Source organism: Sceloporus undulatus, chromosome 3 (genome assembly GCF_019175285.1).
Source record: "Sceloporus undulatus isolate JIND9_A2432 ecotype Alabama chromosome 3, SceUnd_v1.1, whole genome shotgun sequence".
Lineage (NCBI taxonomy): Eukaryota > Metazoa > Chordata > Lepidosauria > Squamata > Phrynosomatidae > Sceloporus > Sceloporus undulatus.
This window is the reverse complement of record NC_056524.1, coordinates 79,812,532-79,836,631: the sequence shown is the minus strand read 5'-3', so window position 1 is coordinate 79,836,631 and position 24,100 is coordinate 79,812,532. Positions and strand designations below refer to the sequence as shown.

Below are 24,100 nucleotides of genomic sequence, written 5' to 3'. Positions count from 1 at the left end.
AATTCTATGATCATAGGATTTTTTGATTGGTAAAGACAGAACTATGTCAAATCTTATAAAAACAAATGAATAAGTACCTAAAAAACACAGCTTCCCTGCAATTGTCTTAATTTTCTATGGGACATTCATTTAGAAAAATCTATACAGACCCCATCCATCAGTTTGAAAAGTCAAGAAGCAAATTGGCTGCCTTCATTTGGAAAATGTGAGATCTGAAAATCAAGGTAGGCATTTGCCCCTCACTTTGCATAGAATAAAACTAGGTTACAGGGGGGAAGAATCTGATTCACAGAATAAAAGATGCCATTAAAAGGAATATTTTGAGGATGTCAGTATAAGGATGAAAACAAATAAAGCTCCCTTTTGTATTGCAGCCAAGATTTATTATGTGAGAGTAATTCAATCCATCTTTAGCAATACACAATGCAACAAGAAATCTGAAGAAAGAAACAAAATCAAGAAAAATAAATTCTTATGTCACTGCAAGCAGTTCATGCCCACAGCATTAAAAATGGGCTCAAATATTTATTTAAAAAATCAATGTTTGTAAAAACTCAGACAAGTGTAGTAAATGCATTATTTTAAACTTTTCAATACTACATTTATTTGTGTATAGTTCCCTTAACATTGGCACAATTTATTCCAATCACAATTCATGCTCCTGTGTTTGTACATGTAGCTTAAAACCAGGCCACATATGCAGGGAGTATCCTTAGGTTTTGGAGAAATAAAGAATCTTACAAAACAACCAAGCAACCGACTGAACACCAAGACAGGGACATCCCAAAAAGTCCAATGGCATTTTGCAGCACCATATGTTTCCACACTGAGAAGTATGTTGTCAAGTGGTCAGCTCTATCAGACAGTTTGATGGAAAGAAAAAAAAAACAGAGGGAGAAGAACACAGGGAAGAAAGGCAAAACCATTATCCCAGAAATTCCTATGGTAAAGCAAGTGAGAGAAATGTTACAGGCAAGTCTTCTGTATCCACAGATTCTTTAGTACATGTGAAGTTGAAGACTTTCATGGCCAGCATCCATAGTTTTTTGTGAGTTTTTCAGACTATGTGGCCATGTTCTAGAAGAGTTTCTCCCTGACGTTTTGCCAGCATCTGTGGCTGGCATCTTCAGAGATGAAGATGCACAGCCACAGATGCTCGTGAAACGTAAGTAAGAAACTCTTCGAGAACATGGCCACATAGCCTGAAAAACCCACCAAAACTATCTCATCTACATATCCAATTTTCCAAAAAACAACATTCCGAAAAGCAAAACTTGATTTTGCCATTTATATAAGGGGCACCATTTTACTATGCCATTTTATTTAATGGGACTTGAGCATCCATGGATTTTTATTATCCACGGGAGGTCCTGGAACCAAATCCAAGGAGATACCAAGTACCCACAGAACAAGAGGTTAATTTCCAAATGAATATTTCACCAAAATTCAGAAAGTCCTTCACTAAAATACTGCCGTATTTTCCACATAAACAAAGAATGAATTGAATTGGGCCCTAAAGAAAAGGGAAGATTAAAACTCTTTTGAATTCTAAGGACTGATTAACACATGGCTTTAAGTGCCACTTTAGCAAGAGATATTGCACTGGCAATGCCTATCACATGACTACGCCTCTGACTTGTGCTTCTCTGTGTCATGGACTGCCTGGGTCTGAGGAGGAGAGGGACTGGGGATTATGAGTTTGAGGCAGAGACAGATTCTTGGCCTGGGGAAACTCCCTGCAGTCACCCAGGACAAGTAGGATTCTGAGGAGGAAGCAACAGATCTTACCATGCCAATTCCAGGACCCTCGGAGAGACGACAAGCCAAACAATCACTAAGATGTTCCTCCCGGCAGGAGGCCAAGAGGAGAATCTAATAGAAACAGTGGAGGTATGCTGAGGCTCTTTAAAAAAGAGCTAGATACCTCACTCCTTCACGGCTGACAACCTGTCCTCAAGGTTACGTTGTCATCTGATCTTGTGATATCCTGAATGGACTATGGACTTTCGGGACAGACTTTAGACTAGTTTTATGCTTAACCCTTTTCGTTGAGTCTTTTCCCCCTCCCCTCCCCTAGCGTGTTCCCAAGAAGCTTCTTTTCTACAATAAAGTGTTTCACATGATCAAGTACATCTGTTAATCTAGTAATCTCACACTAAACGCTTCATTCATGTTGGGAACTGCTCAGCTTTTACAGAGAGATAAGTACTACTTACTTTATCAATGAGAATGTGGAGACAGTGAAAAATGCCAATAAAATTAGCTTTACTTGCATCTTTTCTACAGTTGATTGAATCACGTGTTGAACTTTGCTGTTGCTAATGAGATATTACAGTAATATACCATATTCCATCCTAGAATATGTTAGCCACAAAACAGTTCCTTCACTTAAAGTGAGTCCAACTATTTACATTTTATTTATTTATTTGGGTATATATATCCAGCACCTATTATAATAAAATCTAACCAATGCTTTAGAAATAAAAAATAAAATTCATGTTTCCTCTATTTTTTTCATTTGGTTATTATTCAATTTATCTTTAGCATGACTACTACAGGGGGCCTTGGTAACATGTACATGGATGGCACTATATATAAACATAATAATAAAATAATATAATAATAATAATAATAATAATAAAGTGGCATAGTAAAATGGTATCCCTTATATATGGGAAATTCAAGGTTGCTTTTTGAACCCCCCCCCCCCACCAAACACATATTTTCATGACATGGGTAGTGAATCTGTGGGTGAAGAATCCATAGATACAGAGATACTGTATTTAAAACAATGAGTTTTGAGCATTCCTGCCAACAAGTGTTGACATCACTGGAAGTAGATTATAGATAGCCAGCCATTACCATACCACACTAGTGTGCCAATAGGTCTCCTTTTAATAACAGTTGATACCACATTGTGAGTATCATGTAACTTGACTGTAGCATTATCACTCATGAATTAAGTAAGTGTATATTTAAAGTTCAAAATAAAACAGAACATCACAATCAGATACAACGAACAATAAAGAATCCGAGTGAACTATGGCCCTGGTAATGTAATAACTCTCTAGGGTAACTCGCAAAAATGATTTATCACCTTTCCATCAAAGGCTACATCTTTAATTAAAAAACATCAGCAAGATTATAATCAGCCAGTACAGTATCAGTAGCTGTGCCATCAAGTTATACTGAAAATGCATAGCTCTCTAAATTGCACTTCACAGGTACACTATATGTTGTTTACTCTGTAAAATTAATAGCTGTTTTCCACTTAATTCATAGAGGCTGACATATGACTTGCCTTAATTCTATCAAACTGCTATACATATGTATCCCCCTCACAGCAAAAACAAAATTCATTTTCAAAGGATTGTCTTCCACTTCATTTCTTACTATATTGGAAGTTCACATCACTGTTTTCTCGTAGGATAACTGCATGATTATCGCCTTCAGGTTAGGTGTAATTATCATCTGGAAACAGAAATAATTGAACAAACACAAACTGCTACCGGAGGCATTCTTTTAATATTTGGGAAAAATTATAATTATTAATGAGAATCATTTCAAAGCAACGTTTTTATCCTTTCATGTGAAATTAATTTACAGTGTTATAAGGTGCAATTAAAATAGAGGAAAACCGAGAAAGAAATATTTCTTCAAAGTTTACTTTCTCAACGAATTCCATATATTCCATGTTATTGTGTTAGCTGCCCTCGAGTCAATTCTGACAAATGGCGCCCCCATGGATGAGACATCTCCAAGAATCCCTATCCTCTACTGCCTTCCCAGATCGGTAAGCCCTGCCCACGTCCCCCCGATTGAGTCCAAATCCATTGGTTGTGGCTCCTCTCTTCTTCCACCCGCATACCTTTCCTAGCATGTTTTTTTTCCCCAGTGATCTGGCCTTCTCATTAGGTGCCAAAGTACGATAGTCTTGAATTGGATCATCTTGGCTTCCAAGGAGAGCCCTTGTCTGATCTGTTCATGAACCCATTTGTTTGTCTTCTTGGCTGTCCATGGTACCTCAGTACCTTCTCCAGCCACCATTCAAATGAGTTGTTTTTCTTTCGGTCTGCTTTCTGTCGGGAATACAATGGCCTGAACAATTCTAACTTTATTGCTCAGTTGTATGTCTTTGTTCTTCAGTATCTTTTCCATTCTTTATAGCTGCCCTTTCCATTCCTAGTCTTCTTATTTCTGACGGCATATCCATTCTGGTCAATGTTTGATCCAGATATGTGAATTCTTTATTTCAATTTCCTCGTTATCTAGATGAATTTGTCTATTTCTTCTGTGGTCATTATTTTTGTTTTCTTTATGTTCAGCCAGACCTGCTTTTGCACTTTCAGCTTTGACCTCCCTTATTAACTGTTCCAATCCTGAATGTCTTCTGTTAAATTATGTTGCCATCTGCATATCGTAGGTTTTTAATGTGTTTCCTCCTCATATCTTCACTCTTCCTTCTGATTCTAATTCTGCTTTTTCTTAGGATGGTTTTCAGAATATAAATTAAACAAATAAGGTGATAGGAGGCAGCCCTGCCTGATCCTGTTTGCCTACTGGAACCACTCTGTTCCTCGATCTTTTCTGACAGTGGCCCTTGTCCTTGGTACAGATTTCTCATCAGGACTAGCAGATATGTGGGCATGCCATGTCTTTGAGTGCATTCCATAGCTTTTTGTGATCTATACAATCAAATGTTTTGCTGTAATGTAAAACACATACGTTATTTCGCATTCTTGGTGCACTCCATTAGCCATCACATGTTTGCAATGTAGTCCCTGTGCCCCTCCTTTTCTGAATCCTGCTTGCACCTTGTAATTTTTATTTTCATGTATGGTTGGAGTCCATGCTGCAGAATTTTGATTGCATGTGAAATTAGTGCTATTGCCCTTAGTTGCTGCAAAGACAAAACAATACAAGATCTTAAAATGGAAAACTGTGATCTTTATATTTGGTTTATGATCCATATTCCTGGCATCTAAATACTAATTTAAAAACTGCAATTAGAGATGAAAAAGCAAGAATAACATTAGCACATTTATTTTAAAAACATTTACACCTAGAAGTAATCCCATTCAGATCAATAGGACATATATAAATAATTAGATTGAACTTGTTAGCTGTGCAGGATGTGTAAAAAGTCAGAGATTTAAAGGAAGAGGGGTAGACAGACGGCAAGAAAGAAGGAATGAAAGAAAAAGGAGACTGAGGGAAATATTGACCAGAGGAAGATGAACTATGCAATGTCATCAGAAAAATATATTTCAAGGAGCAACATCAGCAAGACTATTTTCAGTATCACACTGCACGTTATAGTGTTTGTTGTTCCACTTTAACTGCATGGCTGCCTCCTGTGGAATTCTGGGATCTGTAGTTTTGTGAAGCCTAAGAGCTCCTGGTGGATAATTCTAAATGTCTCTAAACTGCAAATCCACAAGATCCACAGGAGGCAGCTACATAGTTAAATGGAATAATATCTCTACACTAGTGTAGTGTGCTATTTGGTGACAGCTGGGCAAAGAGGGGAGAGAAATAAAATACTTTATAAATAATTTGAAAGTCCTGGGCATACTATAATGTAGTTTTCTTGGGTATCCTTTGCATGTTGTAGACTGCACATGATCCTGGTTGGACCATACAATAAACATATATCACAGTTGTTGATGTTGCCAAAGCAAGTGTTTACTAACAGGAAACATCATCCATCCATCTCCATATTTTTTACTATGCTTCTCCCGGCTCAGACTCAAGCAGATGCTGCATATCATGTCTATTTTGCTCAAGAGCATGCCTTCAGCTTTTAAGTAACAACACACAGGACTGACCCACTGAAATACGATCTTCAAGTAACAGTGATACCATATTATCTGTCTGATTACAATCTTAAAAAACACAACACCTCTAATTAATGGAAAAAGTACATGAAGGATAAGTATAAACCACCTTATCTTCCAAATCCAAATGGTTCTTACATCTGTAGGCCCAACGGGACCAACATAAAGCATTTGTCAATCTGTAAATATTGTTCAGAAAAATATGGATCTTACACCTCAAAGAAAATTGTTTCCTTCACTATAGTTCAGAAGAAGCTGAGGTGAAATGGCTTAAAAATATCCATGCTCTGATTTTAATGCTGCAATCCTACATATTCTGGATATAAAAGGGCTCCTGTTTTATGCATGAACGTACCATTCTGAGAATAAACCTTTCTTTAACATAAGAAAACCCCTTCAGCAATACAATAGTCGCAAAGCATAGCAACAATTTCTGGAGTTATAATGACTACTTAGCACTCTTGGGAGTACAGGAAGCATGGGGACATTTTTTAAAACCTTTCATAAAATGCATATCTTTCCATCTAAATTCACCTAGGGGGATGGATTCTATTAATAGATATAACAGAAGACACACACATTTATCCCTCCCCCCCACCGCCATTAAATCAAGGACTTCCAAGCTCAGAATGTGGCCCCAGCCTGGCTGCAGTTACCCACTCCTTCATGATACTAATATAGTTCAGATTAACCCATAGAGAAACTGCTAGCCCAACTCAGATCTGTATTTTGCTCCACCACACTTTTAACTTTGGAAAAGGGGGAAAGGTAGGAAAAAGAAAGTGGCAGATGGGGAAAACCTGTGAGTCACGCCCCTTTTGTGGATTGAACAACCCTTTCACAGGAGTCGCCTAAGACCATTGGAAAACACATAGTTCCAATGGTTTTTGGAATCAATTTTATGATTGGGATTCACCACAACATGTGGAACTGTATTAAAGAGTCATGGCATTAGGAAGGTTGAGAACAGGGGTAGGCAACCTTTTTGAGCCGGGGGCCGGGTTGCTGTCCCTCAAACAACTGGGGGGCCGAAGCCAAAAAATAAATAATTAAATAATTTTCAAATAAATAAATAAATAAATAAACTGGGACAAATGTAGGACAAAATTTTCAAATGGAGGACACTTTAAAAAAATGGAGGACACGCAAAAATGTGCTGATTTTTTAAAAAATGTTAATATAAATGCATGTTTCAGAGGCTTCTATAGACTATTGCCCCCCTTGCCCACCACTTGCCCCCCTTGCCTGCCACTTGCCCCCCCTTGCCCGCCTCCTCCTGATAGGCCAAAGGCCCCAGGCCCTCACGCGAGAGGACAAAGGCTCCGGCGGCAATCGGCAGCAGGACCGGGCTGGGGCCGGTCCCAAGGCCTTGCCGGGCCGCATCTGTCCTACAGCTTCTACCCCAGCATGGATAGGAGCTGCAGGAGAACAGTATGTAGGCCACTTATGCATTGCCAAAGAGGAGTATGTGGTTTCTAGTACATATGCATGCTCACAAGTACATGTATAGAATCCTGAAGAAGAGATAGGGACTTGAGAGGCAACATTACAGGAGAAAAACAATGAGAGAAAACAAAACAGCTTCATTTATATACTGCTTCATACTGAACTAGCAGTGTCTAAGCGGTTTACAACTGTAAGCTAATTGCCCCCAACAAGCTGGGTGCTCCTTTTAGCAACTTCAGAAGGATGCAAGCCTGAGTCAAGCTTGAGTTCGCTGGCACTGAACTCACAACCTTATGGTTTTGAGTGAGTGGCTGCAGTACAGGCATTTAACCACTGCACCACCTGGGCTCCTTTACTAAAGATCTTTACTATAGAGATAAGCACAGCAGTCCTATTCTTGCTGCAGTCATATTAAAAGAAACAGACACATATCGGTTTCAGAGCAATGCTTATTACACATTTCAGTTACAGGACTGGAGGTTGCTGTCATCGACGGTCACATACTCCTTTTCCCAGATTGTACCTTAACCCTGCCGCCCTGCCCTACTGTTTTACCCAGCACGCCTTTTTAATTTTTAATTCTCTTTTAACACAGTTTAGCAACTATGACAAAGGATTTTCTTGGCAAGAAAGAACCCTTTCAAGGGGTTTTCTTGGCAAGATTTTTTCAGAGGGGGTTTATCTTTGCTTTCCTCTGAGGCCGAGAGAGTCTTACTTGTGCAAAGGTCACCCAATGGGTTTCTATGTCCAAGTAGGGATTTGAAACCTGGTCTCCAGAGTCATAGTTCAACATTCAGACCACTACACCATGCTGGCTCTCATAAATAGCCTTGGTAAAATAAATACTGCCATATATTAATCTTAGGATTTTTCACTACAGACTCAATATAGTCAGTGAAAATAATCTCATCCCATTCAGGATATATATAAAAACCCATGCATTTTTACTCCTGATTAAGAGTGTTGCTTCAGAGTATGACATATTTTCAAGTTAACATTTCAAATAATGATAGCTGTCATATGCTTGGTTGCTTCATTAAGCTTTAGATATCAACAACTAATTAAACTGATCTACAGGTTTAATGTATAATGATTACAGTGCTAAAATAACAGGATAAATCCATGCCAATTTCAGAATTACATCTAATATTACAGACCTGGAAGGCTGTGTCACATGTCATTATTGCTATGAGCCCACAAGGGTAATTAACACTGCAGAGATTTCACATCACCACAAGTATTAAAGGAGAAACTAAAGTTCATTACTTTCATTCCTTTAATATGGGAATGTATCAATTCAGGTCTCAAGGGGAGCCATGATGTATTTAAATTAGACAATAAAATGTAACACATAATTACACAACTCCTTTGAGTAACTATTAGGCATTTTGTGAGGGGGGAAAAACCCTCCAGAAAGCATTGTAAAGATGTGAATCACTTCAGCTTTTATGTTATTGTCAGCACAGACAAATGATTCATTCATACACATCCTCATAAACATGGCATTTATAATGCTAATACAATATAATTACATCAGCAGTCAAACAAAATGTACAATTATATTATGTCCCCTACTTTCTTCCAGTCTCTGCACCACATGCAGTAAAATAACATTTGAAATATTAGGGATATATCACAGCTTACGATCTTTTTTAAAAATAATAATAATGTATTAGCATTCATTCTTTCTTTTGAAAATGTAATGCTTTCCTTCTTATTTCAAGAGCAACATGTTAGCAATACTTTAGTGGGGGCAATATCCCCAAAAGCATTTTAGAAGCAATGAGTAAATGTTAACATTTACATTAAAAACAAATAAATAAAGGTATTACAAATTGCTGTGTTACTTTGCAAAAGTGTCAGGGTTATGCCCTCATTACTTGACAAAAGTAAGGATTTCCTACAGTTCATGACTTCCAAATCTGGGATATACAAGGCAGCAATGTTTCATTTCAATAAGGAAATAAACACCTACAGTAGTGATGAGAACTGTGTAGACCTCCAGATGTTGCTGGACTAACTCTCAGCTCTTTTAGCCTGTCTAACCAATTGTATACCTTTTTAACAGTTGTTCTTCAACAACATTGAAAGGCTATACAATCCCTACCTCTGATATATAGGATGTAAATATATTTACGGATTCATCTTTGTCACCAGAGCATGGACAGAGTACATAACTGTCCTTGTAGAATCTAATAAAAATACACCATACAGTGATACCTTTATTGGCCAACCAAAATGCACAATATACATGTTGCAAGCTTTCAAAGCTTCACTTCTTCATTAGGCAAGGTATTACAAACCAAACAGGAGGGGGGGAAATCAAAGATGTTAGTCATAGGCTTGCATTTTGAATTATAACAACAACAGGGGGATCTTAAAGAGTGAGCTATTGGACTGGGACCTTCCTATTTGAGGTTTTGACCATGAAGCAAGGTAAAACTTTTTTTCTACTTTAATTTGGACTGGATTGACATGTTTTACCTCAACACTACGTAAAATTTTCCTGATGCAAAAGCATGGAAGCTTCTTGAGAAATCCAGTGTCCTCTGCCCGCGGCCTCACAAGGATGAAGACACTGGATTGCAAAGGAAGTGTCTTTGTTGTGATGCAAATGGATGTTAAATTTCCTGGACTGGATTTTCCAGTTGCCACATGGTCAGAAGGAGAAGGTGCCAGTCTGCAAGATATGCCCCTCAATACATTTTAACTAAGAAGAAAAACAGCGAAATGCAGGCCTATGATTAACATCTTCAATTTTTTTTTCTCCTGTTTGGTTTGCAAGACCTTGCCTGATGAAGAAGCCAGTGGAACTTTGAAAGCTTGCAATATGTATATTGTACATTTTGGTTGGCCAATAAAGGTATCACTGTTTTGTGGATTTTTTATTGGATTTGTTAACTGGCCAATACGGCTACCTCTGGACGTGTCCTTGTAGAACTAATGCAAGCTCTTCCAGAACAGGCAATTTACCCAGCTGATAGACCTCGCAACCACCTACCCTTAAAGCCTCAGTCTTTGTGAGTTGGTTCTCTCTCATGTAGTTCACCAATTAAGATTCTGCATAGTCATTTGTGGGTTGAATATGACAGACTCTTGAGATCTCACACCAAATCCCTAATGAAATCTTTCAACAGCCTCATCTTGATCTTGTGGGCTCAGTGGCTAAAATCTTTACCAATTTTGGCTGGTATGGGATTTAAGACAATCCTTTAATAGGAGTGGTCTAGTCAAAATGATCTATGATCAGTGAGCTATGATGGGGATGCTCTTGAGCTGGTTTGGAATTTGTAGCTAGAGTAGCATATCAAAACTAGGGCTGAATCTGCACTGCAGAAATAATGTAGTTTGATACTACATTAACTGTTGTGGCTCCATCATATGGAATCCTGGGAGTTGTTTATGGCACCAGTGCTCTCTGACAGAGAAGGCTACAGAGAAGGAATTTTACCAGCAGCTCCATTATAACATCCATATGTGAAATAAAAAATGCAGAAAGAGTTAAGCATATCACCTCTGTCATATAGAGAGTAGATTTTATTTGTTGCATCTTCAATTCAGCAAAATAATAAATCAAAGCATAACCCCATATATTACTCTCCTATACTTCTGTCCATATATTTTTCTCTTAAAACATTTCTCCTTATTTCTGAATGATAAAACCACAGCACACATTTTAATGCATCTGTCTGGATTTCCAAGAAATGTACTTTCAGTAGCACTTTGAGTACACTACAGAAGCATTTCTTTAGTGTTTTTTTAATGCTGCATACATTCCTTCAGCCTTCTTTTTGGCTCATAAATAACAATCTCTCATTCAAACATCACTGTGGATCTATAATCCCAACAGCTGTGCAATTGTGTTCACTAAGAACATCAGAAATAAGTGAAAATTTACATTGCTCTAGTGTAGAATATGTGTATGGGAGGGGAAATTCCTTGTGATGTTATTTATTAATTAAACTATAACACAGCTAGCAATCAATAAATTGTAAAAGAAGAAGAAATTATTTCCAAAACAAATTAACATCCATGATCTTTACGCTTTGAAATTCATAGGTTTAGGAGTTAATATATGTGTTACCAACAAGCACCTAATAACATCATAAAAATATTTTATAGTATAGCACTCTGCTATATATGCACATTATGCTGTAGCAAATCAGACATATATCACTCCCCACCAATATTATGATCACATCCATGGAGATTACAAAGTGTAACAGTAACATTGAAATATAACCTTGCTCACAGTGCCACTTAAAACCTGGCAACTGTATGATTTAATGATAAACTAGTGTGTGTATATAATAAGATATTCTGAAGCTGCCTTTGGTATTTGCTTGCTTCTAGTAGGGAAACAAATGTGTGACCTAATTATCACTAAGTAAGGCAAGTTCAGACATTGTTTATCTCATTAGCATGCACTAGAAGGAAGTCCTAATTTTCTCCAGCAATGTAGAAAAAGGAACTAATTCACATTAGGTAAACCCAAAAAAACGTAGACAGCTTATATTGCTGCAATACATACAAGAAACATAGCAGATGCTCACACACATGAAAGATCTGTAACATCTAAATATCTATCAGCAAATATTATTTGGTTTATTTCTTTACCAGAAAGAGCTCTTAAATTCTGAACATTTTATTTGTTCCACCCCCATAAGTGTGATTAAAATTAAATGTGCGTATCATGTTTCTACCTTTTACCTTTAAAAATGTATGTCTAAACAACATGTCTAACACATGCACACACAAATGAAATCTCATTCAGTGTTAACAATGAATACACCTCCTTTGAACATATTGAAAAGTGAATATAAAGATGGGTATATAAATGGAAAGGTCTCATTCCTTCTAGTACGAACAATTCTCAAATTTAAATCACTAGGCTTACCTGCCACTGCTTCATCAGCTCCCGAACCCCTTGGGCATCCTCTAGTATTCTTTCTTTATGTGTGGCATCTTGCAGGACATTGGCAGTTGTCTCTGCTTCTGTAAGCCAGGCAAGGAACTTTTCCAGATCCAAGTAGAATTGTTGCAGCAGCCGTAGGGCTGCTTCTAATGCAGCCTCTCGCTCACCAACTCTGTGAAAGCACAAAAAAAGTCAAATGCAGCATAGTGATTGGAATCACAAAGATAGTTTACTTTTATGAAAAGAGAGGGAGGTAGAAATAATGCATGTGAGCAGTTTTGAGTAAATCCAGAGTCTACCTACAGTACACATGACATAGTCATAGCCTCTGAGGGACTGTATCCTATGGCATTTTAGGATTTGTAATTTGGTGATGGATTAGGAAATCTCTAGCTCATTCATGTAAACTACAGTTTCCAAGGAAATATCAATCAGTTTAATTCTGTAGTATAGAAAAATCTGGGGCCCTACACAACAACACTCAAGCAGATAATTTAAAAAATATCACCAAATTACAAATTATGATATTTTGTAGGATGCAGCTATGGCAGTTATGGTAGTGTCAAAGGACTATACACTCCCAGAAGGGGAATATAACACAGTAAAATAACAGTAAAGTTAGTGAAATATTTACAAATGGTTTTGAAATCTGCTTTAATGTCTTAACTGGCTAGCATCATTTCTACTCTTTATAAGAAGGGAGGGAAAGGCCTGTAGAAAAAATGCTTGGTAGCATTTTCAGTGACAAGACAATGAAAGAACAGGTTGCTCACATGTAACAGTGGCTTTTCAAGTTTCACCTGTGAACACACATATGCATCTTTTTCCTGCACTGACCATTCAGAACCTTTTAAAGCTGAGCTTCTGTCACTTCACAGGAACTCAATCCCTTTTACTCACTTGTGGAGTTGTGGCGAGTCAGTGCAGTTGGTGTTTGTTGGTGAGTATCACTGAAAAATGCTGGAAGGCTTTGATCACCAAAAGGAACAGTGACTCACTGATATGACTTCTCCCTGGTCGATCATGAAATTTGTATCGTGAGATAATTGCACTGGCAATTATCATCACTGAGGAATGATGACAGATGTGTTCTTTGACAGCATGATACAATGGTTTGAGCCTTTGACTACAATTCTGAAGACTAGGTTTCAAATCCCCACCCAGCCACGGAAACCCATCAGGTGACTTTTTCAACCTCAGAGAGAGGCAAAGACACACTCTCTCTGAATAAATCTTGGTAAGAAAACCCTGTGATACTTTAGGGTTTCTATAAGATGGAAATGACTTGAAGGCACACAACAACAAAACACGCCAACAGGTTAGTATATTGGTGCCACCTGAAACAATTGCTCAGCCTAGGATCTCCTATGATCTAATGGAGAAAATAGATTATGGTGATACATCACAAGAGGAAATGGATTGTTCCTCTGATGAGGAATCAGATTCATTACCCGTGTCCCCTTTCACTGGAATGGAGGGAACTGATAAGCTCCTTTGATGCTGAAGAGGATGTAGATGAGGCATTAATCACTGTGACTATGAGAATTTTTATCATGGTAAAGGACGCAGGGGACATGGAGTGAGTAGCTGTGCCTTCATAAACAGTGGCACAGATTCTGGTGACAGTGGGCAAGTTGAAATCCCTAGTAAAGAACCTGTGCAGAATTCATTGTGCATATAGGTCTACAATCAAGGTTTCAGACAGACAGAAATGAGAGTAAAAAGAGACACATCTTGACAGAGTCACAGGGAATGGTGCATATGATCTCTCCTGAGATAGTGCATCACAAATGAAAAGTTGAAACTTAGGATATATTTAGGGAGAAACTTAGAAAATATAATGAATTTCTTTCAGATTAGTTGGCTGGGTGAAACTATTTCAGAAAAGGCACAGAAAAATTGATTCAATTTTATGGTCACTTTAGTACTAAAAACACCCAAATATTCTACACTGGGTGATTACAAATGGAAAATGTGGGGTGGGGGAGAAGGAGAACTCAACATGTGAAGTTGAAGGCTTTCATGGCCGGCATCCATGGTTTTTTGTGGGTTTTTCGGGCTATGTGGCTATGCATTCTCTGAAGATGCCAGCCACAGATGCTGGCGAAACATCAGGAAGAAAATTTTCTAGAACCTGGCCACATAGCCCGAAAAACCCACAAAAAACCAGAGACCTCAACAGTTTATTGTAAATTATGGCCTCTTTCTGGGGCTGTCTGCAGGGGCCAAAAAGCATGTGCCCCCACCTTGTCTCACCCTGTTCAGATAACACAAGGGAATAACTCCAGGCCAGGACTGGGCAGACTGGACACTGATCCCATCATCCCAGTGTGATCCCAGAGCAAAGGAGTCTTATGTGGGTCAAAATGACCCATCAATTGCCATGGAGTTTCTCTGAAACTCCATCACTTTGATCTCTGAAACTCCATGGCAACCCCCGCCAGACCAGATGGGCCTGTGCCTCCCCTCCATCCCTCCACTGTTGAAGACCCCCATTGCTACATTTGATGCAGAAATGGGGTGCCGGCCATATGGGTGTTTTATTTCCATGTCAGATGTGGCAACAGGGGTCTTCTCGGTAGTGGCTTATTTCAGTGGAAACAAATAGTTATCCCAAAGAAAGGCTCAAAGTGGATAGCCCGCTCGGCCCTTTCTCATTTGTGTCACTGGCGCAGCCATGCAAAGGCTGCACCAGTGACACAAACCTGGAAGGAGCTCTGTTTCAGAGCTCCTTCCGGCGCTGTGGAAAGGACGCCCCAGGTGCCCTCACGCAGCGCCAGGATGTCACTTCCACGCCGCTCCGTTTGGAGCCGCCATTTTCTACGTACTAGGTATGTACTAGGGTTAGGGCGTCTGGAAAGGACGCCCTTTCCTAACCCTAGTACGTACCTAGTACGTACTTTTTGCCCATCTCTAACGCACCAATGAGACCTAATAAAATCCACATGGAGAAAATGGAGATGTGCATGATATGCTCAGGTGACAGCTCCTGTAAGAAGCAGAAATCCAGACTTGCCCCTGTGAGTGGAGTCTACGTCACCTCCACAAGGGTGGAGGTGATGCATCAGACAGTGTAGTTAATCAAAACTTCAACTATTACTGAAGAAATAATTAGCCTCTCAACATAGCGTAAGAAAACAAGGGTATTTATTAAAGCCTTTGGACTACACCAATTTACTTCAAATTCTACTCACAGAGTTTCTAAACCATTTAAATATTTCGAACTTGTTTTAACCTGTTAATGTATTTAATATATAGTTTAATCTATTTAAAATATTTTTAATGTTCCAAATTGTTTTAACTGCTTAGTATTCAGTTTATTTGTATGCTGCCCTGAGATCTTTTGATATATGTCATGATAGAAATATTTTAATAAATAAAAATATATATTTTAATGCAAAAAGTAAAACAACTGCTAAACATCCTTCATGTTGGTATCAGTGACACTGAAAGGCACTTAATCTTGACCCCAAGAAATGAAGTTGCCCCAGATTTTAATTAATGAACTTTTGTGAGTGAAACCCCCCCCCCTTTTTTTGGCATTTGCCCAAGCCCTGAGATGTGAAAATAATTGCACTAGATTTGAATTAAATTACATCTGTAATATATGCTTCTGTAATAAGACAAGTACCACATTAAAAGAAAAGGTAGACTTGTAAAGAAAACATCTTGACACAGTGTACATTAATACTCATCGATGATACCTTTATTGACCAATCAAAATGCACAATATACTTGTTTGTTGCAAGCTTTCAAACCTCCATGGGCGTCTTCACCAGGTAAGATGTTACAAACCAAACAGGAGGGGGGAAAAGCATAATTGGAGATGTTAGACAGATGCCTGTATGTTGTTTCAGTCTTTAGTAAAGGTGAGATGCAAATGGACTTTAAATTTCTTGGACTTTGAAAATCCTCCTATTGCTGCATGGCCACAAGGAGGAGGAGCCTGCCTGCACAAAATATATCCTCCCCAGTATACCATCTTTACTAAGGACTGAAAAAACATGCAGGTATCTGACTAACATCTCCAGTTGTTTTGTTTTTCTCCTGTTTGGTTTGTGACATCTTGCCTGATGAAGAAGCCCGTGGAGCTTCAAAAACTTGCAACAAATATATTGTGCATTTCAGTTGTCCAATAAAGGTATCACTGATGGATTTTTGTTTGCATCGGTTAAATGGCCAACACAGCTACCTTCGCATGTTTTCTGTACATTAATGTGTGTAGGTCAATAATCATACAAAACTCGCTATGGCTTTATCATCGGCAGAACACATGAGGCCATAAAAAATTCTAGGTGAGCTGAAGCAGCAAGCTCAAGAAATGGGCAGTTAATTCATTATGGGCTGAGATTTTGCCAAACATAGAAGGAGTAGAGTTACTGTATAAAAACTGATAAAAACATGCTTGCTTGTCCTCATCCCATTAAGGATGATATGTTTGGAACAGAGCTTTCCCTTCAGAAATACATATTAACAGCTCTCAGATGAATATTCTGCTTTTTAAGTGAACTGAGTTTTAAATACCACAGCTCTCTAAATTGGTCAAAGTACCATTCAGTGTAACATGGATAGCTGAATGGTTTTCCAGTACTCACAAGGCAACCATGAAACCAAAGCAACAGAACTGAATATGAATGATTTTTTTCCTATTGAATACTCAACTTCTGAATAGGATTTTGGAGCTTTTCCCTCAACAGATATGTACAGGCAGATACAGAAGCTTATTCTGCTTATGTCTAAGTAGGTGGGCAGAGCCTTTGCACATGAGATGCTGTTGGAAAGTAAGTTATTCATTCCTGTGTGTGTTGCGTGCCTTCAAGTCATTTCCAATTTATGGTGGACCTAAGGTGAATCTATCATTGGGTTTCCATAGCTAAGCAGGAATTTGAACCTGAGGCTTAGTCCAGCACTCAAACAACTACAACATGGTGGGTCTCATATCATATTGTTACATCTGGCTCAATTTTTGGTCTAGACTTTCCTGTTTATAACAGTGTTTGTTATGGAATAGGGAGACTTGAATTATTCTGATTTATTCCCAGATAATAATACTTAAAGAAGACCTATTCAAATAAACAGAAATGGTTAAATTCCAACTTAATTCTTGTTTATTTTATTTAGTTCATATATTAATTATGAATAGTTTTTAACTTCAGGTTGAGTATCATTTTTAAACACCCTAATTATTCATTAAGAGCCCTCTTAAGTCAGTAATGAATATTCAAGCTTTGTTTATTTAAATTAATAAGGCAGCATTTTCTTTCTATTCTCTGACTTTAAAACTGATACATTTTGTTTATTCTTGTAAATAATATTTTCAGCTCACAATAATGTTCAAAATGTATCAGAGCAAATAGGAGTTATGTACATGTGCTGAATATAAATCTATTTTTGATATATTGCTATCCTTTTGGGTTCACATTATTGCATTGTTTATGTCATACACACTATAATGAATTTGTATTCAAATATTTGTTTTTTTCTTTTTCAAAATCATATAAGCATTGTGAAAATCTTATACAGCCTACATCCTTATTTCAATATTATTTAATGTAGTGTAAGAATATTTTTCTTACATATTGTCAAATTGGTTTTCTGTATGTCTGTATATATTGAATCTCATATTGTTAGACTGAATCACTGATCATTACTCTTAAAGGTAATGCAGATTTTATATTTTTGTGATAATCCTTCATTAACATGTGAATTTTTTTACATGTGAAATAAGTGCCTGATCCTACTCAGTTATACTGTGCAACTGAGATGCAAAGCCTTTTTAATTACTCATAAGACATCAATTATTATTAGATAAATCCAACAGTTTCTCAATGAGCTCCACATAAAATGTCACAGTATATATCCTCACCACCAGCATCATTCTCTCCAGCAGTACAATCTGGACCACCACAAAACTACCATTATTATCAGCCAGTACTTATTCTGGGTCCTGAGGAGGATTTATATACAAAGCCACCCCACTTTAATTCTTCTGAGCAATGAAGGTAAATCTTCTCCCAACATTTTTACATATCAAGTAAAAATATTTTTAAAATATTTTAAAAAAATATATTGAAGACAAATTATAGCCTGATTCAGTTTTTCAAATAATGAAATATCTTCTTTCTCTTCTGTGGAGCATTAGCTCTATTAATGTTCCAGGTAAAACATTTGTAATCCATGATTAGATCAATTAATGTTTAGCTTTTGGTGATGCATCTTCTTCACTCACTGAGTGAGATCTTGATCTTAATTCTGGGTCTTAATCTTCTCCATTCAATGAAGTTTGCTCCTTTTGCAGTTGTCTTTCTCCTTGCTCCTCCAGTGTAGCTTTCTTCCTATCTTCTTGAAATTCCTCAAATTCTCTTCTATATATATATTTAAAAATCCCTTGGTTTCTGAAGCAAAATCGGTTGAAAGCTTTGAATTTAAAGCCCAGTTCTTCTAGATTTCTCCATCTAAATGGGATCCTTTTCCATTTCAGGTTGTCTGCAAGGAAGTTGGAGTCCTTTCTCCTATGCAAAATTCTCATGGTTATCTTTTGCAAAACTATTATCCCTCTTCCATCAACTTTCAATTTACTCACAAAGTATTTCTGAAGAATGAAATCTTTCACTGATTTCTTAATGAAGCAAATCATCACATCTCATGGCAAATTATGCACCCCTGCAAATCTAGAGTTGATTTATAAATTCTGTCTATATCAAAATCTATCTCCTCCTTATTCTTGGCTCTCTAATGAACTCACTGCCATTTCCAGGAGCCAACTTTCAGCACAATCTGAGGATGATGCACTGAGTTGCAGCTCAACAATAACAGAGTATTGAAGGGAAAAAATCCAGTTATCAGTACTAGCAATGCACTGACCACTTTCCACATTAAAAAATAACTCATAGACTCTGTGGATTTTATCCAAGTCCTTGTAGGTTATTTATCTTGAGTTGCAATATGTACAAATATTTACAAACTATCCTCACCAACTCCCATCAACTTCTCCATCTGTAGCACATCAGTTTACAGCTTCTATTCATAGATGTTTATCACACTATGCTCTTAAAGAGGTACTATTCCAGTGTGACTCCTCTAGCAGCCTCCTGTTGCATGCTGGGATTGGCAGTTTTAAGGAGCTGAACTTCTCTGCCTGAGAATTCTAAATACCCCTCCTTAAAACTGCCAATCCCAGCATGCAACAGGAGGCAGCTAGAGGAGTCACACTGGAATAGTACCTCTTTAAGAGCATAGTGTGATAAACATCATAGAATCATAGAATCATAATGTTGGAAGAGACCACAAGGGCCATCCAGTCCAACCCCCTGCCATGCAGGGACTCTCAATCAAAGCATACCCGACAGATGGCCATATAGCCTCTGTTTAAAGATCTCCAAGGGGAGAGACTTCACCACACTACACACACCATACTCCAGCACACTCAATCCAAACCACAAGCGATCCAACCAGACTAACCCACACCAATCCAACAATCCACATGTGTATTTTTTGTGGGTTTTTCAGTGTATATAGCCATGTACTAGAAGAGTTTGTTCCTGATGTTTCCACGTGTGACCTGTCTTCTGGCTCACTTATATACTGTGTTGGTTTTGAATTGGCAGTTTGCATCATGTCATGTGCTCTGGCTCAGCATTCTATAGTAGTCCCATAGGCTAGGATGCCAGCTATCAATAAAAATATTTTTAAAATTATTTAAAGGAATATTTTTCTAACACTTGCTTGTATTAAAAAAAATATCCCAAGGTATTGGTCAGTTTCTCTCTAATATTTTCTTGTGGATCTTCTGCAATAAATCTGAATCTTAAGAAATGTTCTTTCTCTCTCAGTACCAGTAAAGCTTTGGTATCCAGTTGTTTTTCTTTATCTTTGGACCCGAACAGACAGGCCAAAATAAAGCTGCTTTGGGTCACTTTGGAAGTATGCTGTTTAAATGATGCATGCGTCCTAAGAATCCAGAAGCCATGCCAAAGCCATGCTTCAGTTCTAAGGACTGGGGCACAGCTTTGGTGCAGCTTCTGGACCCTTAAGATGTGTGTGTCATTTAAACTGTATACCTCCAAAGTGACCCAAAGCAGCTTTATTTTGGCCTGTCTGTTCGGGCCCTTCGTTATCTTAATCTCCTATTGTTCAACTTCTGTTTTACCTTCTGAGCCAGTTGTCCAACAGATTCCCTAATCTCTTTGATGTCTCTACTGATGTCTTGCCTTGTCTTCTGTATTAGCTCTTGGCTTATTTTTCAGTTTTTAAATCTTGTTTCTCAAACTGTTTCATCAGTTTCTGATATCTCTTCCATGCCAGCATTCTCTAAAAATGCTAGCCATAGCTGCTGGTGAAACATCAGGAAAAAAAAAAAGCTCTTCTAGAATATGGCTTCATAGCCCCCAAAACCCACCAAAAAAACAAAAACCTGTTTCATTATCTCCTTCCTGATCAGTTTCATTTCCTTGATTACTCATGTCATTTTTGCTGACATTATTTTTTCAACTGTTTCAAAAGATGGTTTCCTTTCAGTGGCTCTCTTTCCCTTAGTAGCTCTGGTCTTAACTGATATGATAAAAAGCTCTTTAGTAATTTAAACTTAATGTGTCCACTGGGTGGCAGGATTTCACCATAGAAATAATTTCCTGCCATTCTTCTGGCATCCACTAGATGGTAGCAGTTTAAAATATAAATCTCAGTTCATCCGTCTGCTCTGCAACAGGAACTCGACACCCATTTCCTTCCCTAATCTTCATTTCGGAACATCCACAACTGCAACTTTCTCGCAGTAAAAAAAAAGTCTTTGTTCTTAATATTAATTCCTTTTCTCTTCAGTAACAAAATTAATATCCCCTACTAGACAGAATACCCTCTGGATACATTGCATTTGTTTCTTCCCCTTTCCTTATGTGTAATTTCTCAGTCAATAGAACCATCAAACTTACTGGAACTATAGCTTCTGCAGAAAGAATATCCACATGCTGTGGAGGGAAGTCGTCAATAAAACCCAAACACAAGGTTTGAGGAAAGGCCACAACTTTATTATAACCAAGCAGAACAGGGGTAGGGCTGGCCCAAAGCATAAGGTCTGGATCTCTCATCAATCAACCCCTGGTTAGCTGATGAATCATATTGTTTGGTCACGGCCAAGCTTTGGGATGACAAAGGGGCAACAAAATGCCCTCTATAGACATGCAACCGGTCAATCGTATGTTTGCTGTTAAGCCCCTTGTCATCGGGAGATGCTGAATTGATGTGGCCTCTGCAATGGCCACACCGCCTGCTCTCATCGCTCCCACGTCCTGAAGGACTCCCGATCCAGCCCTGGAAACCACGCCCACCAGATCCAGGACCTATGCTACTGCCCTGCAAAAAGTTGTAACTACACCACACCCTAACCAAGGCAGGGGGACTGGGAGAGCCGAGCGAAAAGGGCGCCCAGGCAGGACACAGCGTGGCCTTTTATAAGCCTATGAACCAAGCAGGGCCAGGAGAAGGAAGGAAGCACCATCCCTCTTGGTCCTGTAGTCAACTGGGTGTGCCCAAAGCCCTGGGGCAACCAATAGCAGGCACTTTCGCCCCAAGACACACTCCCATCACTGGGGTGGGGCTTGCCCCCAAACTGCCAAAACTTGCCAATGGCAGGCCTGCACAGCCCCAACAAGGCATGCTGGGAGCCCGGGCAGGCCCACTAAGACCCAACAGAGATGTCTCCCCCCTCCCCGGCAGCAACTAGGCCGTCCCTGGTAAGTTGGGGCAGTCTCATTTTTCTTTCAGCCAAAGTTAAATATTTACAAATTAAGAGAGACAGTTGGTGACTTAAAGTCCATTTAAAACATCTTGCTCTGCTGTGGCTGGGCAAACTGATTATTCTTCACTCCCCTGGCTCCACTTACAATGACTGGTTCACAATCTCCTCAAAAGAAGTGGAGTTTTCTTGGCTTGTTTTGTGATTAATCCCTTGCTCTCCACTTTACCAGGGGGAATTTTAACAGTAACCCTGGCTGGTAGATTTTCTGCAAGTTATCTTTGTCGAAGCAGTGCATGCTCAAAGACACCCAATCACCATGGTGCTTCACCCCTAATTTGAAGTCTTTATGCATCACAAGGAAGAGGTTCATGATAATAACAGAGAAAACAATTAACATAGAGCTAAGTGTGGCAAAACAAATGTTTTATCCAAGTAATTTAGATAATAGCAAAATGGAGGCTTGCAGGCATCCTTGCCTTGCTAAAAATACAGTTATGAAACAGGGTCTGTGACAGTGTTAGCAGGAGGAGAAAGCTGATAAGGGAAACCATGGCCCTACCGAGAAGGCTGCAAGCAGTTAACAACAGGACCCACACAACTAGTTTTCTTCATTCTGAGATGCACTTTTTCATGAGCTTCCTACCTGGAATTAAGATAAGGCAAAGATGGCAAGAAGTTGGTGTGGATGGACACTTGTTCCTTATATCAACACTGAAGATTATCATACTAGGGTTTACCATCAGTCACTCGTCCCTGGATCGTTGGGGAAGCACTCATGTATGAATGCCTGGGGTGCTTCCTCAGCATCATGGAATCATCAGCTCCCTCTCGCATCACTGAATAGTTCAGGGAGAGTGAATTTCTTTTTTTTCTTTTTTTTAATTTTATTTATTCAAAATTACAAAAGCACAGACCAACAGACGTATAAAACCAACACAAACATTAAACATATAATACTGCTAATGTGAAGCAGTAACAACATATAATGCTTCTTGTAATATATTACTTGAATTATCTTTGAATCTTCCTTAACAATTTCTCTAACCTTACAGTAACCCAATTATTCATTTCCCATATAGAGTAGTTAATTCTTAATCTAAATATACTTCCTATATACCTTCCTTTCTTTCCACGCTTTATATTCATTATATTAAGTTGAGTAAAGACTGATTCCATATTATCTAGCAGTAATAATCAATGATGCAGTAGAGCAAAAGTCATTGATATTAATCTTCCAATATCTATTCTTTAGTTTCATTTTCTAGTATTTCTATATTTTATAACACACAGCCAGTCTTCTTCTGTTTTTTCTTTTGTTCTTCCTTTCATCAAAGTTGTTAGTATATCCATTTCCATAGCTTCATATAAGCTCAATAACCAGTCTTCTAATTCGGGTATTGCTGAGTTCTTCCATGATTTGGCAAATGTAATTCTAGCCAACGTGACCATATATAATATGATACGTTTGTGTTTTTTCTCAACTTCTTTTTCCAGTTCCGAGGTCATATTTAATAAGAACAATAGTGGGTCAAATGGAAGTTTCTGGTCCAGTATCTCAGACATTGTTAGATGGATTTTTTTCCAGTATCTCTCAGCTTCTTTACAGATCCACCATAAATGAAAGAAGTTTGCATCCACTTTATTGCACTTCCAACAGGCTGCATCTTGTTTTTTGTAAACCAGATTAATCTTGTGAGGAGATAAGTACCATCGGTGTAACATTTTAATAAAGTTCTCTTTATAATTTTGACAAAGTGTGAAGTTCTTGGAGTTCAAACAAGCCTTTTCCCATTTCTCCAGTTCTATGACTTTACCCATGTCTCTTGACCACTTTATCATTGTGTGTTTGACTGCTTCGGTTTCTAAGTCTCTTTTTTGCAGTATCTTATAGTATTTAGAGATATGTTTTGTTTTTTATCAAATATGACTTTGTCTATTTCATTATTGGTTGCGTCAATTCCAACACTTCTACTGTCCTGGTTGAATCTTGCTGATATTTGTTTATATGCAAACCAGTCATTAATAATTTTTTCTGCTTTCATTTGTTCAAATGACTTTATCTTAATGTTTCCCTTTTCCAATAGAGTTTTATATGTGGGGTAATTGATTTCTTGATTAACTTTTGTTCGTGGGAAAAAGGCTTCTTGTGGAGAAACCCATGTTGGC

General features: G+C 38.2%; 1 protein-coding gene across 14 annotated transcripts in view; it reads right to left on the bottom strand.

Moving 5' to 3' along the window:
- DMD (dystrophin) overlaps nucleotides 1-24,100 on the bottom strand; it is a 1,477,396-nt gene that overhangs the window by 298,881 nt on the left and 1,154,415 nt on the right. For all 14 annotated transcript variants that reach the window (XM_042458881.1, XM_042458877.1, XM_042458883.1 and 11 more), the window contains one exon: nucleotides 12,181-12,370. In XM_042458881.1, the coding sequence (XP_042314815.1) occupies nucleotides 12,181-12,370 (190 nt within the window). The remainder of the gene's footprint in view (nucleotides 1-12,180; nucleotides 12,371-24,100) is intronic.